Source organism: Mustela lutreola, chromosome 7 (assembly GCF_030435805.1).
Source record: "Mustela lutreola isolate mMusLut2 chromosome 7, mMusLut2.pri, whole genome shotgun sequence".
NCBI classification, from domain to species: domain Eukaryota; kingdom Metazoa; phylum Chordata; class Mammalia; order Carnivora; family Mustelidae; genus Mustela; species Mustela lutreola.
Window position 1 is genome coordinate 115,018,180 of NC_081296.1, and position 18,635 is coordinate 115,036,814.

At 38.4% G+C, this 18,635-nt stretch overlaps 1 protein-coding gene across 2 annotated transcripts in view; it reads left to right on the forward strand.

Annotated features, from left to right (window-relative positions):
• SNAPC1 (small nuclear RNA activating complex polypeptide 1) overlaps positions 1–18,635 on the forward strand; it is a 36,969-nt gene continuing 18,334 nt past the window's right edge. Inside the window, exons 1-7 of one of the 2 annotated variants that reach the window (XM_059182261.1) lie at positions 1–196; positions 2,863–3,022; positions 3,170–3,310; positions 3,877–3,981; positions 13,885–14,043; positions 16,021–16,089; positions 16,812–16,874. In XM_059182261.1, coding sequence (XP_059038244.1) covers positions 69–196; positions 2,863–3,022; positions 3,170–3,310; positions 3,877–3,981; positions 13,885–14,043; positions 16,021–16,089; positions 16,812–16,874 — 825 coding nt within the window. In that variant the 5' untranslated portion in view covers positions 1–68. The remainder of the gene's footprint in view (positions 197–2,862; positions 3,023–3,169; positions 3,311–3,876; positions 3,982–13,884; positions 14,044–16,020; positions 16,090–16,811; positions 16,875–18,635) is intronic. The other variant, XM_059182262.1, reaches the window with a different exon arrangement.

Sequence of the window (18,635 nt, forward strand, 5' to 3'; positions counted from 1 at the left end):
CGTCCGGTCCCGGTTTCCCCGGCGACAGCGGCGGGCTGGTCCGCGTGTGGTGTCTGGGCTTCGCAGGCATGGGGACTCCTCCAGGCCTGCAGACTGACTGCGAGGCGCTGCTCAGCCGCTTCCAGGAGACGGACAGTGTGCGCTTCGAGGACTTCACGGAGCTCTGGAGGAGTATGAAGTTCGGGACCATCTTCTGGTGGGTGTTTCTACTCGGCTGCCCGCCTCTCTCTGGTCGGGGGGGCGTGGGGGGAGGGTCGTAGGAAGCTGCTCACTTCTCCAACGCCTCGCAGCACCTGGGAAGGGCTGAGAAAGGCGGCGGTCTCAGAAAGCTGCCCCCAGCTCTGCCGGGCCTCCTTCCTTGCGGCTGCATCCTTTTGCGGCATCCTCCTCAGTGTTATTTCTGCCCGGCCGTCCTTCTCAGCCCCCCTCTCTAGGCCCTCTGCCTGGTACCGGCTTACCCTCCCTGCAGTGGTGTTCTCTTAGAACCTCGTGTTTGAAAACAAAACAAACACCTAGACAAGGACAAACGCCTGCACGGCGGAATTCATTTTTTATAGGACCACCAAAGTTGCCTTTCTAAAGTGCAAATTTGATCCTGTCACTCCCCTGCTTACCACTCCAGTGGTTTCCACTGCCCGTAGGATAAAGCTCAACTTCCCTAATTCCCCAATTCCCTAATATGCCTGGCAAGACCCTCCGTGACCGGCCTCAGCCCATCTCAGCGACTTGATCTGCCGTTCCCCTCCATGCCCTCACTTGCTCCATTCTGCCTGTGGCCCTCTTCAGGCATTTCAAAAGCCCGGAGCTTTCCCCCAGCTCTTTCTTCTGCCAGGTCACCTTCGACTTCACTCGGTTTTAAGCTCAAATGACATTTCTTTAGGGAAGCCTTCCTTTGCCCTCCTAAAGTAAGGCGTTCAGACTCTGTTTTTCCTAGAGCACTCTTCTTTCTTTATCTGTGGGCTTTTACCACAGGGTATTGTGAAGTGTAGTAGAGTGGCTCCTGAGCCCCACTGCCTGATTTGGAGTGAGTCCCCAGAGTAACCTGACTTTGGGGGGAAGTTTGCCTGAGCTTCTGTATCTATAGAATGGAGACAGTGATAATACTTCACATTGTAGTTCTGAGGGTTAAATGAGCTAATATATGTTAAGTGCTCAAGGACTCTGTAACTATTCATCATCATTATTATTATTGCTTTAAATTTTTCCCTCAGCTGGAGAGAGCTCTGAGGACAGTGACTGGATGAATTTAGTATCCGTTGGCATAACATACATAATAGTGAAAAAGCTAAATAATTGGATTCTAAATAATTGGATTCAAATAATTGGACTGAATTCTTGTGATTCAAGCTCTGTGTTTTCCTGAATAAAAAGTAAAAGTTCTCTTTTTTGTCGTAATATAATAATTACTTACATAGTTTGTACATTGCATGGTTTGAAGATAGAGAGCTATTTGTTGTACAGTTAATGAAAGGAAAGGAACTAATTTTGTTTTTTTGAAGATTTTATTTATTTGACAGAGAGAGAGAGAGAGAGAGAGAGCGCGCGCACAAGCAGGGGTGCGCCAGGCAGAGGGAGAGAGAGAAGCAGGTTTTCCTGCAGAGCAGGGAGCTGGATGTGGGGCTCCATCCCAGGACCTTGGGATCATGACCTGAGCTGAAGGCAGTGGCTTAACCAACTGAGCCACCCAGGCACCCCAGGAACTCATTTTTTAATGGCTACTAAATGTGATGTGTTTATAGCTTAATGTATTTAATCCATAGAAGAACTCTGAAAAGCAAGTATATAATTATCTTTGTTTTTTAAAAGGGGACATTGAGGCTTGAGGTTAAGTAATCTCCACGATCAAACCACTAGTAGGTGGTAGAGCAGATAATGAGAACTGTATGTCTGTCTGCATCCAAAACCTGTGGTCTTTCAGTGCATCTCTCCTGAGAAGTGGCAGTTAAGGAAAATTTTGCTGGGGTTACCTCAATATTTAGCTAATGAAGAAAAACTAAAATGAGAAAAAAAGTGAGGACGACTTGAAGAATGATGTTACTTCTTTAGAAATTGCTTTGGTTGCTAATACAACAGTAGGTATTTTGCATTCTTTTAGTATATTTATTATTTGAAGTGTGTAGGCTTTGGGAGTATAGAGCAGTTGCTTTCCTGCTCTGCACCCTCTTTACTTTGGTGAGCTTTACCCTGCAGAATTGAGAGGAAGTCATGGGTTAGGTTGTATTGTGGTTCTCTAACTTTTTCACCTAGATGTCTCAAAGACAAATGAGGGGTACGGTGAATCCCTGAGAGTATTGAGGAAATCTCCATTCTACGTAAAATGCGTTTAATTTTTGTATTTTATTCTGTAATATAACCATGATTATTTTAATATTTAAAAAAATTTTTTTTAAAGATTTCTTATTTATTTATTGTCAGAGAGAGAGCAGGCAGAGTCACAGGCAGAGGCAGAGAGAGAAGCAGGCTCCCTGCTGGACAAGGATCCCCATGCGGGACTCGATCCCAGGACCTCGGGATCATGACCTGAGCCGAAGGCAGTGGCTTAACCGACTGAGCCACCCAGGTGTCCCTTTAATATTTTAAATGTTTAAAATTTTTACCTGGGAATAATTTGTAACCTCTCCCTTTTTGCTTGCCAATTCAACAAGTAAATTTGATGCTTTAGAAAGAGCACTGTGTTTACCTACTATATGCCTGTGCCTCAGGGTAAGAAGCACAGTGGAAAATTAGGTCATGCTTGATCATGAAAGGATCAGATGTGGACTGCCTCTTCAGTTTCTAGCAGCTGCTAGAATATACATCTTCTAATTTTTGTTCATTACTTGTTTACTGAGAGTCCTAATATATTTTCTCTTTGTTTCCTAGTGGTAGAATGAGAAATTTAGAAAAGAACAAGTTTACAAAAGAAGCAATAGCTTTGGCTTGGCAATATTTTTTACCTCCATACACCTTCCAGATCAGAGTTGGTGCTTTGTATCTGCTATACGGATTATATAACACCCAACTGTGTCAACCAAAGCAAAAGGTAATACTTGTTTTCCCTCAGCAACATAGGAAATAGGTACAAGATTTTTACAACAAACTGATTTTAATAGGAATGCCAGTGTTTCAAAAATATAATACATTTGTGAAGATTTACCTTTAGTAACAACTTTTTAACTTTTGTTTGTAGATTAGAGTTGCCCTGAAGGATTGGGATGAAGTTTTAAAATTTCAGCAAGATTTGATAAATGCACAACATTTTGATGCAGCATATATTTTTAGGAAACTACGACTAGACAAAGCATTTCACTTTACAGCTATGCCCAAATTGGTATGTTGTCTAAAATAGATCATTTTTCAAAATGAGAACTAATGCTTTATTGTTCATAAAGCACCTCAATCTCCATGAAGTGGAAAAGATACCATGTAATTTCTCATACTTCTGGAAAGGTTTCTTAAAATAGGAGAAAATGCTAATTACCTTTCTTTTGCAAACAATTTAGTCTTTGCTTTTAAATGCAGTGTTTCTAAATGCCGTCTATTAAATTGTTAGAAGAAATTAGATTAGGCATCTGCCATTTGCTTATTTCCCTTTTCAGACACTAGGTTACTGAAAGAGGACCAAGGAATTTTAATGTCAGTTGGTGAAAAGTTGAAACCTCCACTAATAAAATTTATTTCTTCAGTCTTAATGACTGATGAGACACTAGATTGAAAGAGCATTAAGTCCTAATTCTGGTTCTGACATCAGCTGGCAAATCATGTAACTTGTCTGAATATCATCTAAAGTTAGAAGCATATGGCATGGCATCTTAAAGGTTATTTTAAAATTTTAGTAGTCTTTGGGAAATGGATTATCTAAAAAATATCCTTTAAAAGACATTCATTATCATCTAGCTATCATATAGGATGAAGAAGAAAATTCAGCGAGCTGAAGTTACAGAAGAATTTAAGGACCCAAATGATCGTGTAATGAAACTTATCACTTCGGATGTATTAGAGGTAAATTTGTTTTTTCTGCCCTTGAAATTAAAAAAATTTGTTATTATTAACTATATATTGAAGTTATACCTTCATCTATGGGGTACTGAAGTTGTTTCTAATGAATTTAACTGTTGATAGAATGCTTATTTTTTCTCCAAAGTAACAGAAATAATACACCCTAATATATGAAAATTTATGGAATAAATCTGGAAACTCAGAAGCAAAAAGATGTAGAAGACTGTATTTGAACTTGGGTATTTAGCTTCAAATACTGAAACCACCATTTGTATTTGACTTTAGATAGGTCATAAAACAAAAATTTAGGGCACCTGGGTAGCTCAGTGGGTTAAAGCCTCTGCATTAGGTCATGATCCCAGGGCCCCGGGATCAGGCCCCACATGGGGCTCTCTGCTCAGTGGGGAGCCTGCTTCCTCCTCTCTCTGCCTGCCTCTCTGCCTACTTGTGATCTCTGTCAAATAAATGAAATCTTTAAAAAAATAAAATGTGTTCATTTCCTAAGTTCCCTTTTACATGTTTATTTAAAAACTTACTGAATAACAATGAGGCTATTCTGATAAAAATTTGAAATCAAGAATTATGGATAAGAGGTACACTCTTTTTTTTTATTTTTTTATTTTTTCAGTGTTCCAAGATTCATTTTTTATGCACCATACCCAGTGTGCCATGCAATACATGCCCTCCTTAATACCCACCACCAGGCTCATCTAACCCTGCACCCCCCTCCCTCCAAAACCCTCAGTTTGGGGCGCCTGGGTGGCTCGGTGGGTTAAGCCGCTGCCTTCGGCTCAGGTCATGATCTCAGGGTCCTGGGATCGAGTCCCGCATCGGGCTCTCTGCTCAGCAGGGAGCCTGCTTCCTCCTCTCTCTCTCTCTGCCTGCCTCTCTGCCTACTTGTGACCTCTCTCTGTCAAATAAATAAATAAAATCTTTTAAAAAACAAAACAAAACCCTCAGTTTGTTTGTCAGAGTGCACAGTCTATCATGGTTCGTCTTCCCTTCTAATTTCCCCCAATTCACTTTTCCATTCCTACTAATGTCCCCCATGTTATTCCTTATGCTCCACAAGTAAGTGCAACCATACAATAATTAACTCTCTCTGCTTGACTTATTTCACTCAACATAATCTCCTCCAGTCCCGTCCATGTTGATACAAAAGTTGGTATTCATCTTTTCTGATGGAGGCATAATATTCCACTGTATATATGGACCATATCTTCTTTATCCATTTGTCTGTTGAAGGGCATCTTGCCTCTTTCCACAATTTAGCAATTGTGGCCATTGTTGCTAGGAACATTGGGCTATAGATGGCCTATCTTTTCACTACATCTGTATCTTTGGGGTAAATACCTAGTAGTGCAATTGCAGCGTTGTAGGGTACCTCTATTTTTAATTTCTTAAAGAATCTCAAGACTGTTTTCCAAAGTGACTGCACCGACTTGCATTCCCACCAACAGTGTAAAAGGGTTCCCCTTTCTCCACATCTTCTCCAACACTTGTTGTTTCCTGTCTTGTTAATTTTGGCCATTCTAACTGGTGTAAGGTGGTATCTCAATGTGGTTTTGATTTGAATTTCCCTGATGGCTAATGATGATGAGCATTTTTTTATGTGTCTGTTAGCCATTTGTATGTCTTCTTTGGAGTAGTGCCTGCTCATGTCTTCTGCCCATTTTCTGACGTGGTAATCTATTTTTTGAGTCTTGAGTTTGAGGAGTTCTTTACAGATCTTGGATATCAGCCCTTTGTCTGTGGTATCCTTTGCAAATATCTTCTCCCATTCTGTGGGTTGCCCCTTTGTTTTGTTGACTGTTTCCTTTGCTGTGCAGAAGCTTTTGATCTTGATGAAGTCCCAAAGGTTCATTTTTGCCTTTGTTTCTTTTGCTTTTGGAGACATGTCTTGAAAGAAGTTGCTGTGGCCAATGTTGAAGAGGTTACTGCCTATGTTCGCCTCTAGGATTTTGATAGATTTCTGCTTCATGTTGAAGTCTTTTTCTGTTTTGAGTTTCTCTTTGTGTGTGGTATAAGAAAATGGTCAGGATTAATTCTTCTAAACATAGCTGTCCAATTTTCCCAGCACCATTTTTTGAAGAGACTGTCTTTTATTTTTTCCTGCTTTGTTGAAGATTATTTGACCACACAGTTGCAGGTCCATGTGTGGGCTCTCTGTTCTGTTCCACCGGTCTGTGTGTGTGTGTTTGTGCCAGTACCATGCTGTCTTGGTGATCACAGCTTTGCAGTAAAGCTTGAAATCAGGAAACGTGATGCCCCCAGTTTTTTCTTTTTCAACATTTCATTAGCAATTTGGGGTCTTTTCTAGTTCCATACAAATTTCAGGATTGTCCTAGCACTTTGAAAAATGCTGGTGGAATTTTGATCGGGATGGCATTGAAAGTATAGATTGCTCTAGGCAGTGTAGACATATTAACAATGTTTCTTCTGATCATGAGCATGGAAAACTTACCATCTTTTTGTGTCTTCAATTTCTTTCATGAGTGTTCTGTAGTTCCTGGAGTACAGATCCTTTGGTTAGGTTTATTCCCAGGTATCTTACGGTTTTTGGTGCTATAGTAAATGGAATTGATTCTCTAATCTCCCTTTCTGTGTTTTCATTGTTAGTGTGTAGGAAAGCAACTGATTTCTATGCATTGATTTTGTATCCAGCCACATCACTGAATTGCTGTATGAGTTCTAGTAGTTTGGGGTTGGAATCTTTTGGGTTTGCCATATAAAGGATCATGTCATCTGTGAAGAGAGAGAGTTTGATTTCTTCTTTGCCAATTTGAATATCTTTTATTTCTTTTTGTCTGATCGCTGTTGCTAGGACTTCCAGTACTATGTTGAACAACAGTGGCGAGAGTGGGCATCCTTGTCCTGTTCCTGATCTCAAAGGGAAGGCTGTCAGCTTTTCTCCACTGAGAATGATTTTCACTGTGGGTTTTTCATAGATAGGTTTTATGAAGTTGAGGAATATTCCCTCTATCCCTATACTTTGAAAAGTTTTAATCAGGAACGGATGCTGTATTTGGTTAAATGCTTTTTTTGCATCAATTGAGAAGACCATGTGGTTCTTCTCTCTTCGCTTATTGATTTTTTCTGTCTCACTGATTGATTTCCAAAAACTGAACCACCCTTGCATCCCAGAGGTAAATCCCACCTGGTCATGGTAGATAATCTTCATAATGTACTGTTGGATCCTGTTAGCTAAGATCTTGAGAATCTTGGCATCCATATTCATCAAGAAAATTGGTCTGAAATTCTCCTTTTTGATGGGATCTTTGCCTGGTTTGGGGATCAGGGTAATGCTGGCTTCATTGAAAGAGTCTGGAAATTTTCCTTCTGTTTCCATTATTTTGAAAAAGCTTCAGGAGAATAGGTATTCTTTGAATGTTTGGTAGAATTCCTCAGGGAATCCATCAGGTGCTGGGCTCTTGGTTTTTGGGAGGGTTTTTGATCACTGCTTCAGTGTTGTTACTGGATATTCAGGTTGTCGGTTTCTTCCTGTTTCAGTCTTGGAAGTTTATAGGCTTCCAGGAATGCATCCATTTCATCTAGGTTGCTTAACTTATTGGCATATAACTGTTGAATAGTAATTTCTGATGATTGTTTCTATTTCCTTGGTGTTAGTTGTGATCTGTCCTCTTTCACTCATAATTTTATTAATTTGGGTCCTCTCTCTTTTCTTTTGGATTAGTTTAGCCAGTGGTTTATCAATCTTATTGATTCTTTCAAAGAACAGCTTTTAGTTTCGTTGATGTGTTCTACTGTATGTCTAGTTTGTAACTCATTGATCTCTGCTCTGATCTTGATTATTTCCCTTCTTGTGCACGGGTTGGCTTAATTTGTTGATTTTCCAGTTCTTTAAGGTGTAAAGAGAGCTGGTGTGTTCTGGATTTTTCAGTTTTTTTTGAGTGAGGCTTGGATAGCTATGTCTTTCCCCCTTTGCCATATCCCATAGGTTTTAGACCCATCTGTCTTGATTCTCATTGGTTTCCATGAATTGTTTAAGTTCTTTTTTGATTTCCTGGTTGGTCCAAACATTCTTAAGCAGGTTGGTCTTTAGCTTCCAAGTTTTTAATTCCTTCCAAACTTTTTCTTGTGGTTGAGTTCCAGTTTTAAAGCATTGCAGTCTGAGAATATGCAGGGAATAATCTCAGTCTTTTGGTATCAGTTGAGCCCTGATTTGTGACCCAGTATGTGGTCTGTTCTGGAGAAAGTTCCATGTGCACTCGAAAATTATGAATATTCTGTTGTTTTAGGGTGGAAAGTTCTGTATATATCTATGAGGTCCATCTGGTCCAATGTGTCATTCAAAGCTCTTGTTTCCTTATTAATTTTCTGCTTGGATAATCTGTCTGCTACTGAGAGTAGCATGTTAAGATCCCCTATAATTAATGTATTCATATCAATATGGCTTTTTATTTTGATTAACAGTTGGCTTATGTAGTTGGCTGCTCCCATATTGGGGGCATATATATTTATAATTGTTAGATCTTCTTGGTGGATAGACCCTTTACGAATGATGTAGTGTCCTTCTGTATCTCTGACTACAGTCTTTAGTTTAAAATCTGATTTATCTGATATGAGAATCGCTACCCCAGCTTTCTTTTGAGGACTGTTGGCATGAAAGATGATTCTCCATCCCTTCACTTTCAGTCTGGATGTATCTTTTGGTTCCAAATGTGTCTCTTGTAGACAGCATATGGACGGGTCCTGTCGTTTTATTCAGTCTGCAACCTTGTACCATTTTATGGGAGCATTTAGGCCATTCATGTTGAGAGTGATTATTGAAAGATAAGTTTTTATTGACAGCATGTTGCCTGTGAAGTCCTTGTTTCTATAGATTGTCTCTGTGAATTTCTGCTCTATGTCACTCTTGGGTTCTTTCTTATTTTATAGAAGCCCCCCTTAATATTTCTTGTAGTGCTGGCTTGGTGGTCACATACTCTTTTACACCTTGCTGGTCATGGAAGCTTTTTATCTCTCTATCCATTTTGAGTGTCAAACTTGCTGGATAAAGTATTCTTGGCTGCATGTTCTCATTTAGTGCCCTGAATATGTCTTGCCAGCCCTTTCTGGCTTGTCAGGTTTCTGTGGACAGGTCTGATGGTATCCTGATGGACGTTCCTCTGTACATAAGGAATCTCTTCCCCCTAGCTGCACTTAGAACCTCTTGTCTAAAATTATGATTCATGAATTTTGCAATCGAATGTCTGGAGATCTTTCTAGATTTGTTGATCTTGGTGGGTGTCTTTTCTGCCTCCAGGACACAAATGCTTGTTCCATTTCCCAGACTGGGGAAATTTTTATCCAGAATTTTTTCAACGATATTTTCTAGTCTTCTCTCTTTCTCCATCCCCTCAGGGATCCCAATAATTCTGACGTTGGAATGTTTCATGGTGTCATTTATTTCCCTAATTCTTTTTTCATGGCTTCTAAGCTGTTTGTTCCAGGCCTCCTCTTGATCTTTTCCTCTATCAGTTTGTCCTCTAAATCACTAATTCTGTCTTCTGCCTCAGTTACCCTAGCTGTTAGAGTATTTAGAGGAGTTTGGATCTCATATTGGTTTTCGCCAGCCTAGCCATTGCCTGGATAGTTGTTGCCCTGAATTCCCTTTCTGACATATTGTTTATGTCCATATCCAGCCCAACAGTTCTAGGGAAGAGGGCACAGTCTTTGGATTTTTCCTCTGTTGGGTGTTCCTCCTCCTCGTCATTTCAGTGAGAGGTGGCTAAGGGGATGTATAGCTGACTATATCAACCATGATCTAAGCAAGGTACACCCTTTCCACTGATGTCTTCTGCCCCCGTAGAGATCCAGAATTGTATAATATTACATCTCAGGCTGATTTTATGGGTGTTCAGAGTGTTCTGGTAGATATTTAGCACACTTTAGGGAACCAGTTGAAACAGGGTCTCCTACTTCTCCGCTTTCTTTTCCCTCCTCCACCTAAGAGGCCAGTTTTTTTGTTTTTAAAGATTTTATTTATTTGACAGACAGAGATCACAAGTAGGCAGAGAGGCAGGCAGAGAGAGGAGGAAGCAGGCTCCCTGCTGAGCAGAGAGCCCCATGTGGGGCTCGATCCCAGAACCCTGGGATCATGACCTGAGCCGAAGGCAGAGGCTTTAACCCACTGAGCCACCCAGGCACCCCAAAGAGGCCAGTCTTAAAGTAGCTTTACCATCTAATGTATTTTGGTATTTTATTTCAGTTGTTCAGTATTAAGAAAAAAATCTTCTTTTACATGGATCAGTAGTGAGAGTCATAAAGTTTTACATGCATGGTAAAACACCGCCCTGAGTTTAAAACAATACCCATTATCAGGACTACAACCTAATAATTGATGATATATTCACATGTTAAAAGAATGAATATATACACACATAAAGGGAGAGAGAATTCTCATGAGCAAGTTAGTCTAACCAGGTACTAGCTTAGGTCAGGTTTTTTAAGTTCTTTAATCCTTAGTTTCCCCCTCTTTAATATTAGGATTACCATTCTTATTTCATCCAATTGTAAGAATTGAAACTGAATTATGTCTGAATAATGCTGAGGATGATATGTGGCACATAGTGGACTCTTGACAAATGTTACTTCTTTTTTTTTCCTCAACCGTATTCAATTTTTTCTTGTATCAGGAGTGAAAGAGGGATCAGATTTTCAATTTGCTCAAATGTTTCTCTGTATTTTAGATGCTACCATATTCTAATAGCTTTAGCCTGTCAGATTTCATCTGTTATGTTTATAGTTAAGGTAGCAAATTGATTTTTTTTTTTTTTAAAGATTTTATTTATTTATTTGACAGAGAGAAATCACAAGTAGATGGAGAGGCAGGCAGAGAGAGAGAGAGAGAGGGAAGCAGGCTCCCCGCCGAGCAGAGAGCCCGACGCGGGACTCGATCCCAGGACCCCGAGATCATGACCCGAGCCGAAGGCAGCGGCCCAACCCACTGAGCCACCCAGGCGCCCGCAAATTGATTTTTTTAAAGACATTGATTTATTTGAGAGCGAGGGAAAGAGTGTGTGTATGAGACTGGAGGAGGGGATGAGGGAGAGCGATTCTCAAGCAGACTGCCTACTGAATGTGGAGCGGGTCGTGGGGCTCAATCTCAGGACCTGTGAGATCATGACCTGAGGTGAGGTTAAGAGTCAGATGCTTAACCAACAAATTGATTTTTGAAAGTACTCTGGGTATGCTCTGTAAAATAGCTGTTTTTAAGAAAAAATTGTTAATTTGGGATCCATGGGTGGTGTTCAGAAGGCCCATGTATCCTTTTCCCCCTGCATTGTATGATAAACTCTCATAAATATGGGGGCTTGGTTTGGTTGAGGTACCATAACTACCTTCACATTCTCAAAGGTGTTCATGCTCCAACTCTCACTCCTCCCCACCCCTCACCAAAAGATAAGAATTACTGTGTTAGAAGGAATCTGCTTACTAAATGTCTAGTCATACTACGTAGTATAGTACAGGAGCTAAACAAGATGTTTTTTTTTTTTTTTTAAAACAGGATTTTTTTTTTTTTTTAAAGATTTTATTTATTTATTTGACAGAGAGAAATCACAAGTAGATCGAGAGGCAAGCAGAGAGAGAGAGAGAGGGAAGCAGGCTCCCTGCCGAGCAGAGAGCCCGATGCGGGACTCGATCCCAGGATGCTGAGATCATGACCTGAGCCGAAGGCAGCGGTTCAACCCACTGAGCCACCCAGGCGCCCTAAACAAGATGTTTTTTATAGATTATTTTATTCCTTATAATATCCCTGCCAAATAGGTGTTTTAAACAATTTTTAATTATTTGTTTAACTTCAAGTTTATATTTAGGCTTAGGATGAGGATTCACTGAGGGGAGGTTGTATGAAAGATGGAAATGCAAGGTTCCTGCTGTAAAGAAGGTAGGCAGTCCATGATGGAAGCCCAGTGGAGAGGTTAGCCTTGAGCAGGAGAAGGCATAATTCTTTTGAAACTTGGGGAAAGGAGGTGAAAATGGATTCATATGATTTGTTGTGAAGAAGAGAAATAGACCTGATTAGTCTGAACTTTAAGAAATGGCATTGAGGGTTCAAGGAATTGAGAATAGAGAAAGTTTGGAATAAACACTGTGAAGAACAAAAGGTTTGGGGATAGCAGAAAGGATTGCCAGGAAGTACTGAGGTTAATCCTAAAGAAGCAGAGGATGTTTTAGAACAGCAAGACATTACATTGTTCTTATCCATATTCTTTTAATGAAAAAGATTATTTGAATCCAATTATAATTTTTGGTTGTGGACTTATATGGTGGTGGAATGTTAATTTATTTTTCTTTTTTTTTTTAAACATTTTATTTATTTATTTGTCAGAGAGAGAGCAAGCGAGAGAGCAAGCACAGGCAGACAGAGTGGAAGGCAGAGTCAGAGGAAGAAGCAGGCTCCCTGTGGAGCAAGGAGCCCGATGTGGGACTCGATTCCAGGATGCTGGGATCATGACCTGAGCCGAAGGCAGCTGCTTAACCAACTGAGCCACCCAGGCGTCCCAATTTATTTTTTCAACATACCTTCTTGAACATGCTTTTCAATTTTGATTTTAAGTTCTTTTTCTGTATGAATTGAAGGTCCTGATGGTGTTGAATTAAAGGTTCCTCTGTTTAAAAAAATTGTGTATGTCAGCAAATAGGTGTGGAAGATTTTAGAGCTGAAGTGATGCATAAAGGCATGTCCTTTTAGGGTGATTAGGGAGGAGGGTCAGAAGGGCCAAGCTATGGAATGGCTATCCCTAGAAATTTCTGTATGAAGTTATCCTGACTACCTAGGGTCTTTGGCTCGCCACAGATCTGCTTTGAGATCCTTATCCCTCAATACCTCAGTTGACTCTGTCCTGTCCTAGTGTAGTCTTCGACCCATTTTCACTGATAATCCTTACATTTAATACTCCCTTACTTTCCTTCTGCACAAATACTATTAAGTCTGCCCATCAGCACCTGAATTTTTGTCATCATTCTGTCACTCATTAGTTCTAGCTTTGTGGTTAAGGAGGCATAATCAAATGAAAAAAATAGGACCAGAACTTCTAGTTTTGTTGAATCACTATATTGTACAACTGAAACTAATATAACTTTCTATGTTAACTATAATGGAATTTTAAAAAGAAACTTTTGATTTTTAATTTTAACTGTTACTTAAATATGACCTTGAGCCAGTCATTTCTTTTCTGAGTCTTTATATGGTTAAAATAATGGCTATGATATGTTGTGTTTTCAAAATGTGCCAGGAACAATGTTAGATGTTTTATGTTGTTATCTCACTAATAATCTTAGTTACCCTATAAAGAAGGTGATATTTTCCTAATCTTAAAAACAAGGAAACTGGGGTGCCTGGGTGGCTCAGCGGGTTAAGCCTCTGCCTTCTGCTCAGGTCATGATCCCAGAGTCCTGGGATCGAGCCCCACATCGGGCTCTCTGCTCAGCAGGGAGCCTGCTTCCCCCTCTCTCTCTGCCTGCCTCTCTGCCTACTTGTGATCTCTGTCAAATAAATAAATAAAATCTTTAAAAAAAAATGAACAAACAAGGAAACCGAGGTTCCGAGAAGTAATTTCCATAAAGTGCAGTACAGTAAGGTACAGACTGGATTTGAGTGTCCAAGCCTATAAGGTTCTAAGCCCATGCACTTTCTTTTATTTTTTAATTCTTTACCTTTGTATAGTGCTTTACATTTTATAGAACATTCCCATGGTATAAGTACACTTAATACTTTTATACTGGGCTAGATGGCATCATCTCTTCTTTAGTAAAGTTGTGCTATTTTGGTTGCATGATTATATTATTTTCAATATACTATACCATATTATTTCTTATTAACTTAGTCATTTTGTGTTGATTTTGCTTATAAGTTTCTCCTCAAAAATGGAAATAAAAAACTCATCTTTTCACTTTTAGGAAATGCTGAATGTTCACGATCATTATCAGAACATGAAACATATAATTTCAGGCGATAAATCCAATCCAGACAAAGCCCTCAGCTTGATAAAGGATGATTTTTTTGACAATATTAAGAACATAGTTTTGGAGCATCAGCAGTGGCACAAAGACAGAAAGGTATGTGACTGCTTGTTGGATACCTCACCATTATATTTGCTTTATACACTAATAAATAGCTGGACTGAGGTGATAAAATTGAGAGGCAGCTTAGTTGAGTGGCTATATGTTTCTAGAGTTACAATTTCGAGGGCTTTATTTTTCTAGCTCTGGCTTTGCCAGTTATCAGCTATGTGATGTTATTTAACCTTACAAACATTTTGTTTTGTAATTATATAATTAAACAATTATTAGTAGCAATTCTATAATATGTGTTAAATAATGCACATTATATATAATATCAGTGTAACTATAATCTTGGTATACCACAGATTTATTATAATCTTTTTAATTTAGCATTTTCCAGAGGTTGCACACTGGCTGTCTTTGGGTCAGATCCTACACACAGGTGTGGTTTCTTTGATACGGTGTTGATCCTAACACTGCTTTAAAATGTTGAATTAATCACTAGAATTTAAATTTTTGTGGCTTCATTTAAAATTGCAGACATCCAACTTCTCTTAAAAGTAAGTGGTTTGGGGGAATGCCTAGGTGGCTCAGTTGGTTAAACATCCAACTCTTGATTTTTGGCTCAGGTCATGATCTCAGGGTTGTGAGATCGAATCCTGTGTTGGGCTGTGGGCTCAGCACAGAATCTGCTTGAGATTCTTCCCCTCTCCCTTTGCTCTTCTTCCCATGCCCATGCCCTTTCTCTCTCTAAAATAAATAAATAAGGCTAAAAAATATTATTAAAAATTCAGTGGTTCGGAAACCCTGGTTCCATTTTTCTGAATGGCAGCAGACTGCCAGGCCTGAGTTGTGGCTTCTTCCGTTGTGATTGGGCATGCTCTTCCTGACTGGGTTTATCCATTTACAAATCTCGTCAACACAAATCTTCTGTTTAGTTTTCTGATCCAAATACTGATGCTAGGCTGCCCATTTTCCACAGTAACCTTTTCACCTAGAGAAATCAGCTTTGCTCAATTTAACTTTTAAACCACCATTCCATCTTATTTTAGTAAATCCTTTTAGGAAAAAATAAAAACATAAACAATTTCTGATGACTTACTATGTATCTGATAATGTATTAGTGTTTTCACAAATGCTACATAGGTAGTATTATTTTATATATTATCTTTTAGAAAGATTTGCTCCCACTTTTTGGCTTTTCATTGTATAAAGGGAGCTGGTTCAAAAAAAAAAGGGCTGGCTCAAAACTTAATTTTAGAAAAGATAAAGAAAGTGATAAACTGATAGTCTTGGAAAAGAGGAAACAATTTGCTTCTTGTACACCCATTTATTTTAATGAGAGACAGCACATTTTAGATTGAATACTTTGTTCCAAATGGGTTACACAAATGACCTAAGCAATTCATGTAAAAATCTACTAGATACTCTGTTATAGTGCTTTGATAGTACCTTTTTCATTTATTTATTTATTTATTTATTTATTTATTTTTAAAGATTTTATTTATTTATTTGACAGAGAGAAATCACAAGTAGGCAGAAAGGCAGGCAGAGAGAGAGAGGAGGAAGCAGGCTCCCTGCTGAGCAGAGAGCCCGATGCGGGACTCGATCCCAGGACCCTGAGATCATGACCTGAGCCGAAGGCAGCGGCTTAACCCACTGAGCCACCCAGGCGCCCCAGTACCTTTTTCTTTTAATAGTATATCTTTTAGTAAGCTCTCTAATTAGCATTACTAAGACCTCTAAAAACCTGAAAGAAAGGAGGATAGACCAATTTTCTTACTGCTGTATGAAGTGTGTGTTTTCCTTCATTAGTTAGGAGGATTCAGACATTAAATTGATAAATTTTAAAACTGTTCTGAAACCTAACTTTGATACTAATGTCAGGTGGTGAACCATGCTGTAGTAATGTGAAGTGATCGTTTAGTTTTGTAGTAACTAAATGATTCTCATTGCTCTAGAATGATTTGCAATTGATTTTTAGTAAATTTGAATTATAAATATATATATTTAACATTTTCGTTCTTTCAGAATCCACCCTTAAAATCAAAAGTTAAAGATGGAGAAGAAAAGAGAGAAGGAAATTCACAAGAATCAGAGGTCAGAAATAATCACTATATGATTATTTATGGGGCAATAATTAAGTTAGCTTTTTTTCGTTTGATATGTGGCTCTGATTCTGTATACAAGTATCATGACCCTTGGTCACTATTATCACAATTATCTCAGACAATTCTGAAACATCAGTTCTCTGAAGAATTAGTTTGTTCTTTTCTGGAAACTGTATGAAAGACACATCAAGTATAGATTGGAAGCGAGGATGGTAAGTGTTTCTGCAGGGAAAGAGGAAGATAACAGTGGAGGGTGCTCTCTGCCCTTACACAGACAGAGCAGAGTTTTTGCATTTTGTCTTTTCTTACTTCTTGTCCGACTTTCAACCAGTGTGGAGGGCTTGCTATTATTTACTGCTTCTGCCTCCACAGAGTTTTTATCTATCTTAGTTGATAAGACAAGGAACCATTTTTGGGCATAGGCAGATGAGGGGGGATGATGGCCTTAATCACCAAGGCTTTCATTCATATGAACCTCTTTAAATCCTAAATAATAACAGTCAGTAGCCATAGGGATGGGATTGTGGACCTGCTATGAGAATGTGGTGTGTTTTTATATGTCTTTGGTCAATATGAGTCCAATGAATGTTAACTACTTTGACCCCTACGTTCTGTCTCACATCTTATTTCTGATAACAAAATAGTTGGGAATCTATTAATTTCTGTTAATATTTATTTTTTTTTCCTCCTTCCTGTTTATGTTTTATCCAGAGATGTGAAAGGGCAGAATCTTTAGCGAGAATAAAATCAAAGGCCTTTTCAGTTGTCGTTCAGGTAAGTTATTTCTTTTATAAGATAATTTAGGAATTGACTGGATGCTTTTTTAACAGTATTTTTATTTTTCATTAGAGTAATACATGAATAGTTTAAAAAGTCTAATAATCCTATAGAGCTTTTTCTCTTTTAGTTATCTCTAATGGTATTTACCTGGAATTTTGATGCCTTTGCTTTTTATTGTCTTCCAGCTTTTAGTATTCCTGATCATGGAAAGTTTTAGGATTTTCTCTCTATCCCTTGAGTTTTGAAATTTATGATAATGTAAGTTGGTGTGGGTCTTTTTTCCATCATTGTCTTTGGCTGTCCTGGCAGGCATTCTTTTGATCAGATAACTTTCATTTCTGAGAATTTTTTGTTTTTTTTTTTTGTTTGTTTCTTTGATAGCATTTGCTACATTTTTGCTCCTTCTCTTGAATTTTTATTTTATTTTTCTTTTCTGTTTTCAATCTCTGTTTTCAGGGAGATTGCTTAAACTTTGTCTTCTGAATCATTATATTGAATTTTTTATTTTTGCTGACTTTTTTTTTTTAACCCACTGAGCCACCCAGGCGCCCCATGACTTTTTTTTTTTTTTTTATTGCTAATGGTTTTTTATTTTCTTCCCTGAATCTTTTCTTTAAAAAATGTCTTTTTTTCCTGATGCAATATCTTTATCTTTTATGTGCTTGAGGATGTTAATAACAGTGTTTTGAAGTTTATGTCTTTTCCCCCAGAGTTGCTGTTTTGTTTATTTTGATCTCTTTCATTTTGGTGGCTTTTTTCAAATGTTTAAAGAGCCTCAGATCATATTTAAGAGTGGTCATGTGGAGATATGACTTTTTAACCTCAGTATTTCTTTTTGTTGGATCTCATCATTTTTACCAGAGAGCAATCTCCATTCCCTTGTCTGGGGAAAAGAAGGGTAAATAGGCTCAACCACCAGTGTTTGGGGAGCCTACAGAGAAAATAATCAAGAGGCTTACCATTCCTTATGCAAGTTTCACTAACTTCTCTATTTTCAGTAAGAGGCTTTGTCCTCTTCCTCAGCTATACCATTCCTCAGGCCTATAGCTTCTCTGGTTTAGCCTCTCCAGAGAACAAGCCTCCTGTTTTCTGTGGGAGGTCAGCTGTGTAGTTTTGAGGTTGGGAAACGGGACACTAATGCTTTTTTTTAGACCCATTTAGACCCATTTCTAATGATTCTAATTCCTGATCCACTTGGATCAGTTTGGTTTATAGTAACTTTCTCAATACAGGCAATTAGATTTCAGACTTCGTTCTGTTAAGTCAGCTGTCACTCACTGTTCCTACTACCAATTTTTTTTTTTTTTTTTTTTTAGCAGCTCCATTGTTTTCTATTATTTCTGTTTTGGAAGTTTATTCAGAAATTTTCTCACTTTCATTTTAGTGGGATTTGAGGGGAGAACACGGATAAGTTTATGTGCTTAATCCCATATTTTTTCCTGGATTGTTTTCATGAATATAGGAGTTCCTTTTTCTGTGGGAAATTACTATCATGTTCTAGTTGTAGAAATGAAAAGGAATAAGTAAAAAATTAAAAGTGATTGTAGATTAGTTAAGTGTTACATATTTGTTATCCCACACAGTGAATTGAGCACAAAATATTGTTGAATGAAAGCACCAAGGACAATAAGTTAACTAATCCAAATTTTTTTAAACCAGAACTGCTCACATTATATAGTGCTAATTGATGTTTAGTGTGTATCTTAAAACATGATGAGAATTAAATTGTAATTCCCATAAAGTGTTACAAGAGTG